The sequence below is a fragment of the Cavia porcellus genome, unplaced genomic scaffold, assembly GCF_034190915.1.
Source record: "Cavia porcellus strain 051 isolate PalLab524CR breed Dunkin Hartley unplaced genomic scaffold, mCavPor4.1 scaffold_11, whole genome shotgun sequence".
Taxonomy (NCBI): Eukaryota; Metazoa; Chordata; class Mammalia; order Rodentia; family Caviidae; genus Cavia; species Cavia porcellus.
This window is the reverse complement of record NW_026947494.1, coordinates 50,834,035-50,847,939: the sequence shown is the minus strand read 5'-3', so window position 1 is coordinate 50,847,939 and position 13,905 is coordinate 50,834,035. Positions and strand designations below refer to the sequence as shown.

Sequence of the window (13,905 nt, the reverse complement as noted above, 5' to 3'; positions counted from 1 at the left end):
GCCTTCTCTTAACACTTTAGCTGATACATTATTGTGCTATATTTTACTACAGCATATCATAGTGTATAACTCTCTCCCTCACTCACAAACTTCCTCACTGGTTTTCGTAGATATGAAAAAGAATAAATTCAAATTAACTTAATAATCTAACGTGTCTTCAAGCAACCTCACTTTCTTTCTATAAAGCTAGAGAAAACTTCTAACTGTTCAAATGAATGTAGCCTAAATGTCAGCTGCAGTGACTATTATTGTATATAATTCCTAATCCTTAAACTCCAATGAGTCTTCATCTTATGGTTTTTTTTAAAAGCTGATATTTACATATTAAAGACTATACTCCTTCGCCCTATTTCATTCTCAGCAGTTTAATTTCATACTAAAATAAATGAATTCCAAGAAAATTTTATATCAAAATAGTAATTACTTATTTCATTAAAATAAATGAAAAAAATCTACCAATAGAGTATTACCTTCAAAATTTTTGGATGGCTTATAAGCATAATTTTTGACAATCATCTTAATAAGATTCATGCATTGGACAATGAATCGTTCAAAAGTAATGCCTTCACCAACTTCAGTAAAAACATAGCTTACAGAAAATTCCAGTGATCTCTGAATTAGAGGAATAAATGAAAAGGGATGCTGATCCAAAAAGTCCAAAAGCTGTAAAGAAAAAAACTAAAATGTATTTTCTCCAAATTCATACTGGAATCTAATCCTACTCCAATTATACCCCTACTGATAAACATTTAGTAAGTGCTTAACCTTGATAGGGAGATTATGCATACTGGTATGTAGTTTGTTTTATATGTATGATAATCCTTCTCTCTTTTTTTTGGTACCAGGAATTGAACTCAGGCTCTCACACTTGCCAGAACAACATGATAACCCTTGTTAGAGCACAGTTTATAACGTGAATTTTTTTCACATTATATTTCCTAACAAGAATTTTCTATTATTTCTATTCTAGTACAATGGCTAAAACAGATATAAGCAGCCAAATTCAACATATGAAAATCACTACATAAAGGAAATGACCTGTTATCTCAAAAAAAAAAAAAAAAAAAAAAAAAAGCCCCACTCCACTATGGAAAGGTAACTGACCCCAACTGAGTTCCAATTCAAACAAAACAGATCAAGCATAAAAAATCTGTCAGACAGCCAGAAAAATCTGAAAATTAATTAGATATTTAAATGACATCAAAAGTCATTACTACATTTAACTGTAATAACCATGATTAAGATCATTTTTAAGAGCTACTGCTTAGAGACATTTAGAGATGTTTATTGACAAATAACAACATATAATATATGGGACCTGCTTTAAAATAAGCAGCAGGGAGTCGAGGGAGCACAGTTCAAACAGAATTAATTGACCATGACTGAATAGTGACATTTGTTGGTTGAGTAATAACTTAAAATCAATTCTATTTGGAGGTACATTTGAAATTTTCCAGTTCACAAGTTTTGAGTAAGACAAAGAGATCATAAATAAAAATTTTATAAGTGAAATTATCAACCTGTTCTAAAATGGATTAACTTACAGATATCATCTGTCCAATATTACTACCTTGAAAACTAAAAGAACCTGAAAATCCAACCGGCTGTCAGTTAATGCATTTTCCAAAACAGACCATGTAACATTTTCTAAATCTTACTTATATAATAGACATACTAAGCAGGAACTGCTGGTAGCAAAGATGCACCCAAATATCACTGGTACACACTGTCCAACCCTATTGAGAAACTTTGTCATCCTAATCTAACTCACAGGATCTAAGTCAATTTTATATTGGTTCCTGGAAAATTAAGTGGTTTTTTTCCTATAGAAGCTATTTGGAATACAAAAAAATGAAGACAACTTAAACTAAATGTAACTAAGTACCAAAATAAAATCATCTCATTTCTTTCTGCTCTCCATGAACAAAATATTCCAACCCTAATACTGAACCTTCAATAAAAAAGGGAAAGTATATTACAAACTTAGATATTCCCATCCGTCTTTAAATAACTATTTTACTTCAAATACTTTGTAAACCAGTCAAGCCACCCTCATTGTTATAACTCAATTCTTTGCATGTCTCTCAATTCTCCAAACCTGAAATGTCATACATTATAAAAAAAAATTATCCAAAATGTATTCATATCATCTAGCACAGGAGCTCACAAATTCTACTCAACACATATGTGATATTGATGATGATAATCTGATAGTCATTTTGAATATGCTGACTTTATGTCATAGTGTATTATATTTGACCTATTCAACTGAACTGTTAACTTTCGCTTTCGTATAGTCCAAATACAAGTTTTCTTACATTAAAATAAAAGTCTATGACTATCAAAATATTTTCATTCCCAATAAAGTTTTTGGCGTGTTATATTTAAGAAAACATGCTTAAGGTAAAAAGAAAACTTACCACTTTAGTAAAAAGAATGATGGTTTTTTCCAGTCTGTCTCTACAGACATTATCTACACCTATATTTCTACCTATTAAAAATACATTATAAGCATTAGTACAAGTTTACAGTAGTCTAAAAACACACTAAATTCCTACAAGAAAAATATTCCCTGTTATCTCTGCATTTAATAAATGCATGACACACTAATCATGAGTGTCATATTGTACAAAATACTAAAATATGAACTGAACCCATTTAAAATAAGAATAATAATTTCAGCGATAAATCATGAATTATATGTTGAAAGACTAAGTCAGCCATAGTGAAATATTTCTCAAGCAACATAAATGACTCAGGGTATCACCTTCTACCATTTTTACTATATCTTCTGACATGTTTCTCCTGGTAGTTCATCTGGTGCAATTTTGTACATTTGGATTAATATCTATCAGTCCATCAATTCCTTTGTTCTCTCATCATACTCTCCACATTATTTTGTCATTTATCTCACTGTACTGACTTCTTCCTTCTGCTACCCACCATGGCAATATCCAGAAAAAAATTACTTTTTTCCCAATTGTCTACACCGTAAGAGCTGGCTTATTTATCTTTGTATGCACAGTACCCAAGGGAATGACTGGCAACAGTATCAACAATGTTTTTACTAAATTAAAAATGATTAACAAAAAAATTTCCCCTGAAAGTAAGTAGACTGAGATATTTTCTCAGGGTAGACAGTCACCAAATACACACACATTTAAGACAGACAGACTGAAAGACACACACACACACACACACACACACACACACACACACACACAGTATAGGAGTGCAAGTGTGCTTCCTGAACACAGATGTTTACAATCACAAGGAAGAGAATAACAGACCACCAGGACAATAAAATACAAACAACAAATTCTGTGTAGCACAAAAGATTACAAAGGTTCCTAAAGTGAAGACAATAGGAGTTAATAAGTAATTTATAAAATAAAGGTATCATTGAAAAAAAGTATCAAAGTGATACATTAAACATACTAAAAGAAATAGGGTCTAAATAGCATTTGACATACAATATACATTTAATATTTGTTAAGTACATGACTATCATAGTTATGCATCTGGGAAAGGACAGTAACAGGAGAAATTAGAAGAAATGGACACAAAATAGGATTTTTATAAAACATTCTCTATATACTCAGGATAAGACATGTATATGAATTCCAACATAAGCTTTCAATCTAATTGCAAAATGTTCCCAAGATATAAGATATTAATTTTAGTCAGATACAGGCTAATAAGATCTAAGAGCTCATTCAGATTGTTTCAACGAATAGGTCACTCAGACCAAACACTTTCTCCAGCTTTGACTGTGGGAGCTATTAATGAGTAAAGATGAATGCATGAGCACTTATTAATTCTTCATTAATTACAGCTATTAATGAAAAAAGAAAAGTTCTAATGAATAAGAACTCTAACATTAAAAACTACTGAATTAGAAGTACTTACTACATTCCAGAAACTGTTTTAGACGTTCAAATATTCCACATAAAAAACCCTAGAAAAGAACACATTTTAAAGTGTCTCAGTTTACTCTAAGCATTTACTTCATTCTTTTTTCAAGAAAACTAAAACCTAGCCCATCTTTTTAACAAAAAGCAGAGAAGAAAAATAAGCTAAAATTAGGTGGTGTAAGAAATTTATTATTATAAACAAATCCACAAGAAAATAACTGTAGTGATTCATGTCTCCAATTTCTCATTTCACTTACACAAAGCATTTTTACAAATTTATAATTTTTCATTAAGCATTTTACTAAATGTTCTACACACCTTGATGTTTTTCTTCACAAATCTTGTAGCATCTATTGACCTATATTTTTTTTGCCTATTACATGACTCATCAGTCAAAAATTGTTTACTGCTCTATCCCAGAATTCATCCATAGCATTTAAAAATAATAAATAAATAAATACCAATCATGTAAACCAAAGGTTCTTAAACTTTAACTATGAACCACTTACCAGTCCAATTATTAAAATACAGGATGACTAAAACTTCATATTTTTGTAATTTTTATAAATTAACAGAAAATATAAAAAAGAACTTGATCAAATGTTATTCAGTAATTTTTCTGAGTATGTTGTATCTTAAAACATTCAACACACAATGCAATGCTATAATCTGGACAGTATTATCTAGTCTCTTTCTGAATTATTTTTCCATTTGTCTTTCTTTGAACAACACACTCTGCACTGTTAAGTCCTTTTTTTTTTCCCTATGGATGATAAAATTTCAATAAAACTACCACTTAACATAATGATGGATGTTATGCTATCCCAGTGGTGTTTGGTGTTTTGCTATCCCAGTTTTCAATTATTTGGTCTATTAGACTTAATCTAAATTATTAATTAATTTAACCAACTGTGTTTAGTAAGTAACAAGTTCCATATTATTGATTCAGAAGGTACATAAATATTTTATGATAATATTTTCCCTCAATTTTCAATTCCAAGATAGCTTATTAGATGCTAGTCAACTCTGTGAACATCACCTACAGAATTATTTATTATAATCACTGACCACTACTGTAATTTTTCTAGTTTCATTTCTTCTTCAAATTCTATCATTTCGGTATTATGAGTAGCTGACAATAAGGAGCCATCTTTTTTGTCATTCCATTTCATAACACAGACTTTTCCTCTCTGATACACTAACATTTCTCCCTTTTTCACTTGTTTGCAGATCTTTTGGCACTTCCTTCCTATTCCATGTGTCTGTTTTGTATTGTAAAAGAATATCATCAAGGTCTGGATAAGTATAAAATTATATGTAACATACTGTAAGAGTTTTTACAGACTAAGCACAAAATTATAGATTATTTTTCACAAATAAAAAACACAAATCAGTAAAAATAAATAACCATAACTTATTAGAATTCACTAGAAACAAGTATCAAAGGTGAACATAATACTCTAAATAAAAAGTATGCAAAAATAGTCAATAATAAACAGACATGTGACTGTTTCTCCTGCAAACAAGAATCAACTGTTTGAAATGACACCTGCTTGAGTGAAGCTACGCATAGCCAGTAGTACACAAAAGCACTCAGGGTAAACTGTTAAGTGGTTAGCAGAGATCAGTCCTAACAGAAAAACAAGCACTGTCAAGTGTCAGCTGGTCTAATGAACCAGTATTTTTTTATTATATACCTTAAAAGGCATGTTAAGAATAACCTACATAAGTAAATATCAAATGATAGTGAAGAAAAATAATAACAACTTAAAGCAGACATCTTCAAATTCATATATTTAGGTATATAAATATCATAAAATGTCACATGCCCTGTTAGCAAATGGGATCATGTAGTTTTTATCACAAAGTACTGGATAATGATGACTTTCCCAAGGAATGACTGACTCTAAAATGCCATTTTTCCTCCTTGTCCTGAGATAGTTAATTCATCAATTTTTCAGTTTAAGAAACTAAAGTAGAATATCATCATCTGAAATCTTAAATGCTTAAGATTCCACTTCAACAATCAATGTCCCCACCATCATTAAAGTTTGGAATACTACTCTCAGTCTTGAGGGCATATATCATCCGAATCATCTAAAAATTAGGAAAATCTTCTTCTGTCAGTTTTCTTTCTATTCTTTGCTATTTCAGACTAGAAATGTAAAAAATCCCAACTCTCAATGTGTTAAATTAGAGAAAAAAAGGACATTGTAGTCTTGTTACATCTTCTTGAAACCTAATACAATCGGCAATGTAAGAAGAAAAATGCAGAACAATAATTAATTTCATTACTGAATCATGCTTTTAGCAATTTCATCACTCTCCCATTTTCATAGTATTTGTCTTTGTAAATACAGTTGAGAGTGACAAATAATGAAGATTAACAATATAATAATCTATAGAATGATGAAAGAACAAAAACTTTCAATACAAGAAAACACTGAGATCACTAAGATCTCATATATATTCTGAAATTTATAAAAGGGTCCAACAGTCCCATACAGTATCTACCAGACAGATACTATCAGCAGGTACTCTTAAAAAAAATTAGAAAATCACAAAGGCCATCAATTTTAGCAAGCTCATGAAGATAATCAGCTGTACAGAATTACAGACAGCTGACTAATCCTAAGTAATTTAACTAATGTGACACAATAAAACAAAAACTCAAATTAAAATAATCATTAAATTGTAATCCATAGAGCATTTTAATTATTTGCCAAGCTCATTACAGAAATCATTATCTCCCTTAATCATCACAACATCCAATGAAGTAGGTATGATTATTTCATCTCCAAATTACCAAAAAGGAAATTGAGTATCAAGGAGAATAAGTAAATAACCAAAATCATACATTAGAAAAAGGGCAATTTAAGACTCAATTTCAAATGAGCCTGCCCCTGGCCCTACAATCTTACCACTAGATTTTCTCTTTAGCATAATTTCTAAGTTGTTTTAAAACTGTATAATTTGAAAAACTATCCTTAATTTGTTAAAATTTTACCGTCTTTCAGAACAGTCAATGTATCTTAAATGTTAGAGGAAGGCACTATATATAGCTGAGTAAGGGATAATATATAATTTGAGAGAGAAGACTCAAGAGAAATCTAAAAGTTTACAAAATTCCAGTTGAGTGTGTCTGTCATATCAGCACTTGGGAGGCTGAAGCACAGGATTGCTATGAATTTACGGGCTACATAGAGAGTTCAAGGCCAGTCTGAACCACACAGTGGGATTCTGTCTCAAAAAATAAAAATAAACAAACTAAAATACTGATTGGTGTTATTCACTGAAAACCACTATTTCATTTTAAAGAAATACAAATCAATTGGTTTTCACTAAAGAAAAAAAAAAGACACACTGCTTCAAATATTAGTTTATGGTGTTTGATAATATCACATAAAATTCCTGAAACTTCCAACACACTGCTTTTAATCACCACATACACATTCATTCAACAAGTAACTTCTGAGCATTTATTATATTGAAAAGATTGTTCCAAGCTCTAGAATGAATAGTAAATAAAATAAATTCCTGTCTTCACAGAATTACATGACTACTAAGGAAACTGTCAAGCTGATTTCTAGAAAAGCTTTTTTGGCAATATGGAAACAAACATGTATCAGTGTTTAAAACTCAGGTTGATGTATCTTACAGCAATTTGGATATTATGCATTAGTGTTACACATGAACATACACTTCAATCCAACATTTCCATTTTTACCAAAGTATCTAGTTATAAGTTTAATAGTATGTGGCACAGGTACCCAAATTGGAGTATCATTCTAATAGCTTTTATCTACAGTGAAAACCTGAATACAACCTGAAAGTCCATCTATAGGTGATTAGGTTTAGTAAAACACTGGAATCTTACATTAACTTTTTAGAAACATTATTTTCTAGAAATATTCAGATATTTAAAAATATGAACAATAACAGTATGAATGACATGAGTTAACTATTCATAATACTTTCTTTAAAAAACTTTTTAAGTAGATAACAGCAATATGTGAATATGGTTTCATTAATATAAGGTAGAATAAGAAAACATCTAGAAGAATGTACACGAGATGCTTAAAAGTATTTATAAATTTAGCAATGTCTCTGGATAGTCAAACTGTGAATGATTTTTCTCTTCTTTTCCAAAACAATAACCATGTGAACTTTTAAAAAACAAAGTGCTTATCACACTATGATAATACACATTTACTGAGTATTAAACTTTTAACAGTAAGACCACTGCTTCAGTACTATCATTCCAATATATAAAATACATTTTTTTAAATCTTTTAGAGGTAATTCAGTGGTGATACCTGCCTAATAATCCCAGGTCTCAAGGAAGCTGAGTCACAAGTTCTAGCCCAGCCTGAGCAACACAGCAAGACACTTGCCCTTTGAAAAAGTTCAAACTCCAAAATTGGTGCATTTTTAGCCTAATCCTTTGTAACCCTTTAGGAAATCTACAGAAAGTGGCATTTTAGAAGAGCATAGCTTACTGCAAAACCATATGCATCTTCATGTGAGTCCCATTTCATTTAGGCAAGAAAAAATGCAGCTATGTAATTTACATTGAAGAACGTATACAGACGGTTATATGCCAGCAACAATTAAACATCATAATTTCTTTGGGTTTAAAAGTTTTTTTCCATATACATACATATATTACACATAATACATGTATGTCATGATTTATGTCTGTGGCCCCCAGGCCTTATGCCTTCACATTATGCATCTGTGATTGGTTCATGTATAGTGCTTGGATTGATGGTGTCAGTGCTACATCCGCATAGGGGTGGAGCCAGAATGTGATGTAATGGCAGGAAGAAGCCATATCTCGCTCTCTTGCTGATTTCTGCCTTGCTGTTTGCAGCCGCCATGAATTGCGGCCCAGCCGTGCCACCCTGCCTTGGAGCCAACTGAGTATGGACTGAAACCTCCAAAAACTGCAAGAAATAAACCTTTCCCAACTTTGGGTGTCAGGTATTTTGTCTCAGTGACCAGTAAAAAGTAACTAAGACAGAATTTGGTACCAAGGAGTGGGATCGTTTTCTTGTGACTATACCTGACCATGTTTTTCAAGAGGCTTTGGAAATGGCTTGTGGGCAAAGTTTGGAAAGGTTCGGACATGTTGCCTGGATGCATAGAGCTGAATGAAGCAGCTTAGGATGCCCTGCAGAGGAGATTCTGGTCAGAGCTCAGGAGACCAGAAGGCTGATAGAAAGCCTCATGGTAAAGACCAGGCTTGGGGCGTTTCTGCTGGGAAGAAGGACTGCATTGGTTGTTGAACTCCCCAGGATGTGTGTTATGGTTGACAGAAAGTTTGTCTGCATTTTGCTCATGCCCAGAGTCTTTGTTGAGACTGAGACTAAGGGCAATGGACTGATTAATCTGAAAAAGTAAATTTCAAGGCTGTCAAATGTTGAGGCTGTGGCATGGCTATGGCTGGGGGCTTTAAGCCAGCTTTATGTTGCAAATCAAGAGCAAAGAGCCCAGCAGGATAATTTACAATACTGTGAGTTTGGCCAAGGAAAATTCCAGTAAAGCTGTGGATTGTAAAGTTCCAACTGAGACTTTGATTGCTGAGAAGAAACATAGAGATAAGAAAGATGGTCCTTCCTGGGGCATCCCAGGAAGCAGCGAGTACCCACCCTTTGCAACCTCAAAACTGCAAAAGTGAAAGAATTTGCTCAGAAAGGAAAGCTGCAGAGCACCATGCTCCAGAATGGTGACAGAGGCCACATGAGGTTTCAGAGCAGTGGCAACACAGAGAAGCTTTTCTTCACAATCAGGTTCACAGAGCCCAACGATCGAGGCAATTGACCCCTACAACCAAGAGAGAAAAAAGCCTGTCTATTGCTCCAGATGGCAGCAAACCTTGGCCGTATCCACATGGTGCTGATTTTAGGTGCAAAGAAAATGCACAAATTCTGAGGTTAAGATGGCTTGCACCTTGACTGCAAAGGGCCTGGGAGACCAAGCACTGTGCCCCTGAGAGGGAACTTTGTAAAGATGTAAGGGTGAAACCAAAGGAGTAGAGGAGATCCCAGAAGTTTGGAAAAGCCAGGAACGTAAGCATGCAAAGAGGATTTAAAAGAAAAGCTGCAGGAGCTGAAATCACTGGAAGTGCCATGGAGGTGGAATCACCCAAGCCTTTTGGAGCTTGCAACCAGATTGCTTCAAATGCTGAGCATGAAATTCTAGGACTTAATGTTTGCCCTGCTGGATGTTGGACTTGCTTTGTTTCCAAAGCTTTATATTCCCCTGTTTGTAACTTTTGGAAAGGTAATGTTTATCTTGTGCCTTTGCATTTCAGAAATGTTTAACCTTGTTTCATTTGTACAGGGAGTTACAGTTTAAGAGTTTGTCATAGACTTGCAGGAGACTTGGGATTTGGACTTTTCAGCAATGCTGAAACTGTTAGGATTTTGTCAACTCTTAGAGATGGACTAAATGTCTTTTGTATAAAGGATGTACATGAGTCCTGGGGTCCAGGGGTGGAATGTCATGGTTTATGTCAGTGGCACACTTTACATTATGCATCTGTGACTGGTTCGTTGTATAGTGCTTAGATTGATGGTGTCAGTACTACACCCACATAGGGGTGGAGCCAGGATGTGATGTAATGGCAGGAAGAAGGCATATCTCATTCTCTTGCTGGTTTCTGCCTTGCTATTTGCAGCCGACATGAACTACCGCCCAGCCGTGTCACCTCGCCTTGGAGCCAACTGAGTATGGACTGAAACCTCCAAAAACTTTAAGAAATAAACCTTTCCTTTCCCAACTTTGGGCGTCAAGTGTTTTGTCTCTGTGACAAGTAAAAAGTAACTAACACAATATGCATACACATACATATATACTGCGGTGCTGGGTACCAGACAGGAAAGGTAAGCACACTACCACTAAGCTATATTCCCAGTCATTATATATTTTTTCCAGCCCCTACATTTATTTTTAAAACTACATAAAGTGTGTCTATTAATGTTGTACTCAGAAGAAATTTCTTTTTTTTTTTTTTTTTTTTTTGGTACTGGTAATCAAACTTACAACCTCACACTTGCCAGACAGGCACTTCCATTACTATGCTAAATCTATGGCCCGAAAGCCTCATTTTTATTTATTTATTTATTTATTTTTGTCTTTTTCCTTTTTATCGGTACCGGGGATTGAACTCACGACTGCCTGCTTGCAAGGCAGGCGCTTATGCCACTGAGCTAAACCTCCAGCCCGAAAGCCTCATTTTTAATATACTTAAAAATAAGTAAACAAAAATACCAAAGATATAAATATCCTTTATATAATTCCCACTTTGATGTAGTAAAAACAAACCAAAATTCTAACATTCATTATAATATAAACAGAATGGTAAAAAGATGGTTACTCAGTAAAAACTGTTTTAAAGGAATGCCAATAAAAAAGAATAAACATTCAAAAAAAAATACTAAACACTGCCTCCAAATCATAAAGATAAATTACTTCTATTACTTACCATCACTTCCATATTCTTATGAGGTTCCACAAATCCATTCACAGTTAGCTTACGCAGCACTGAAAAGTAAAAGCAAGCTTTACTTGTATCCTATTTCTTTGAATTTTAAGCTACAAAAATTGCAATTATAATAAGGATTCCAAATGTAATCAAAATGTAATCAAGCTGAAGGCTAATCTGTCTTAATCCTCTCATTTAAATAGATAAAGGTAAGCCCTAGGCATTTCATTGGTATGTAATGGGAAAGATGGAACAAGAGACTAGTTCTTCTGACCCATAAAAGCAGTGCTGTCACTATCATACTACAAGATAGAATTCAGTTTAATTTGTACAACTGATGGTACTTTCTACCTATAATAATTGAATTAAAAAGTTATTGTCTCTATTCTATAAATTTTAAGATATGGCTAAAAACCATTTAATTTTAGGCTATACTAATAGAAATACAACAATATCTCCTAAAAAGAACATAAAAATTAAATTTTACTGCAAAATTTGGAATAGACTTTAGTGTTTATTTATAAGCATCTCATCTAAAGAATAATTCTGACAAACTAGTGTACATAGGAAGTGGGATAACAGATTTGAAGTCAAAGCTAGGTTCAACCCTTGTTCCAGGGCTGAGGCAACAGGTAGAGTACTTAACCTATATGCATAAGGCTCTGGGTTTAATTCCTGGGACCACACACAAAAAATAAATTCCTGTTCCATTGTCTATAGCTGTATTATTTGAGCAACTTTTCCAGATCTTACTTCCTCATCTGCAAAATGTGGTCAGTAAATTCTACTTCACAAAGTTACTAAAGGACTCAAGCTGGGCATGATGGCATATACTTGTAAAGCCAGCACTCAAGAGGCTGAAGGAGGAGGACTGTAGGGGATCACTGCCAGCCTGAACTGCATAGTGAGACCTTGCCCCCACCAAAAAAAGGACTCTTACTAAAAGAATCATCCTTTAGTTGGTATTCGTGAGTTAGTCTACAGACAATATATTAAAATTAGGTTTATAATGTGATGATTTTTCAGCATGAAATCACCAATTACATATAACTCAAAAGTTACTATTTCATAAGAGAAGAAAATAAGGCTCAATTTGAGTTCCTTGTTCTGGATATGCTCTTTCTCACAATAAGACCTTGGACTACAGTACCAGAAAGATCATTTCTTTATCCCCTCATTGCCTAATAAACTTGTTATTTTAAGATTTTAGCTCAAGCACTACTCTCTCAGGAAATCTTTTCTGATCATATTGTCAGAACACTATAAAGTCTCTACCACACATATCATTTTACATGTATTTGTGTGGTCATTGTAGGTATGGTCTACCTGCCCCAGTGCCAAACACCTATAAAGTTGTTGCATAAAATTATGCGTGCATGCATATCCAATAGATAATAAATTTACACAGAAGTAAATTCAAATAAAGATTACATGTTACAAAAATTATGAAACAAACCTGTAAATCCAGCACTTTAAGGATGAAGCAGGGGGATCTAAAGTTCAGGTTTCACCTAGGCAACTTAATGAGACATTATCTCTCGAAACAGAAATGGCAAGGGATATCAGTACAAAAAGCCCTAGTTCAATCTCTACTACCAAAAAACAAAACAAAACAAAACAAAACAAAATCCTACTCCTAAGTATTTCTTCATTTCAGAAATTTACAAGAGTAAAATTTTCCAGGACAAGAATCCTTTAAAAACCTAATGTGTACTTAAAACCATGAAATACAGACATACTGAAAAGCATAAGGCAAGGTTAGATAGAGTACAAGCAAAACTCTGTTTTTTGTCAAAAATAGGCTCTGAAATCATTAAGACATGAAAAGCCTACAATCAAAAGAACTCTTGAAAATCCCTTAAATACAATACTACATAAATGGTTTTGTAACATAAAGCCTTATATCAGCCTTATTCTCCTCACTGTTTCTGAGGAAACATTCCTAAAGCATTTACATTTCTGTCCTGAAGATGGTAACAAAACTGTCTTTTCTCATTTGTGTAACCACCTATATAATGCATTTACCAAAGGTCCTTTAAAATTATTCACACATTTGTTCACAGCCTAAAACAAAAATAAGTGCTAACAGTTTGGGGGTTACACAGCCACTATCTGTAATAGTGACAAGAGTATACATTTAAAATTCCAAGGTACAGAGTATGATAAAAAAAATTTAAGTAACACTAAGAAGCATGAAAAATGAGTAGTAGTAAGAAACTGGGTTATATGTAATAAAATGAAGTGGAAAAAACAAAGCAAAACAAAATTACAACTAGAAGAGTCTCGGGGAACAGCAACAGGAGACATGACGGATGGAGAAAAAAAGAAATGATACCAATGTGTGTTTTTTACTAGGGGGAAAAAAGCCTTGGAATATATTCAGCAACTCAGACCAGAGAAGGTGAAATGGAAATCATGTTACAGGAACAATGACAGGCTAAGACAGCAGCCCACCAATCACCTCCTAAAACTCAGATAACCCTGTGGCTTCTCAAGGAAAAG

General features: G+C 33.4%; 1 protein-coding gene across 3 annotated transcripts in view; it reads right to left on the bottom strand.

Annotated features, from left to right (window-relative positions):
- Nucleotides 1–13,905, bottom strand: part of Ipo11 (importin 11) — a 231,452-nt gene that overhangs the window by 167,808 nt on the left and 49,739 nt on the right. For all 3 annotated transcript variants that reach the window (XM_063258231.1, XM_063258230.1, XM_063258228.1), the window contains 4 exons: nucleotides 11,404–11,462; nucleotides 3,910–3,958; nucleotides 2,421–2,491; nucleotides 471–663 (listed from right to left, as the gene is read on the bottom strand). In XM_063258231.1, the coding sequence (XP_063114301.1) occupies nucleotides 471–663; nucleotides 2,421–2,491; nucleotides 3,910–3,958; nucleotides 11,404–11,462 (372 nt within the window). The remainder of the gene's footprint in view (nucleotides 1–470; nucleotides 664–2,420; nucleotides 2,492–3,909; nucleotides 3,959–11,403; nucleotides 11,463–13,905) is intronic.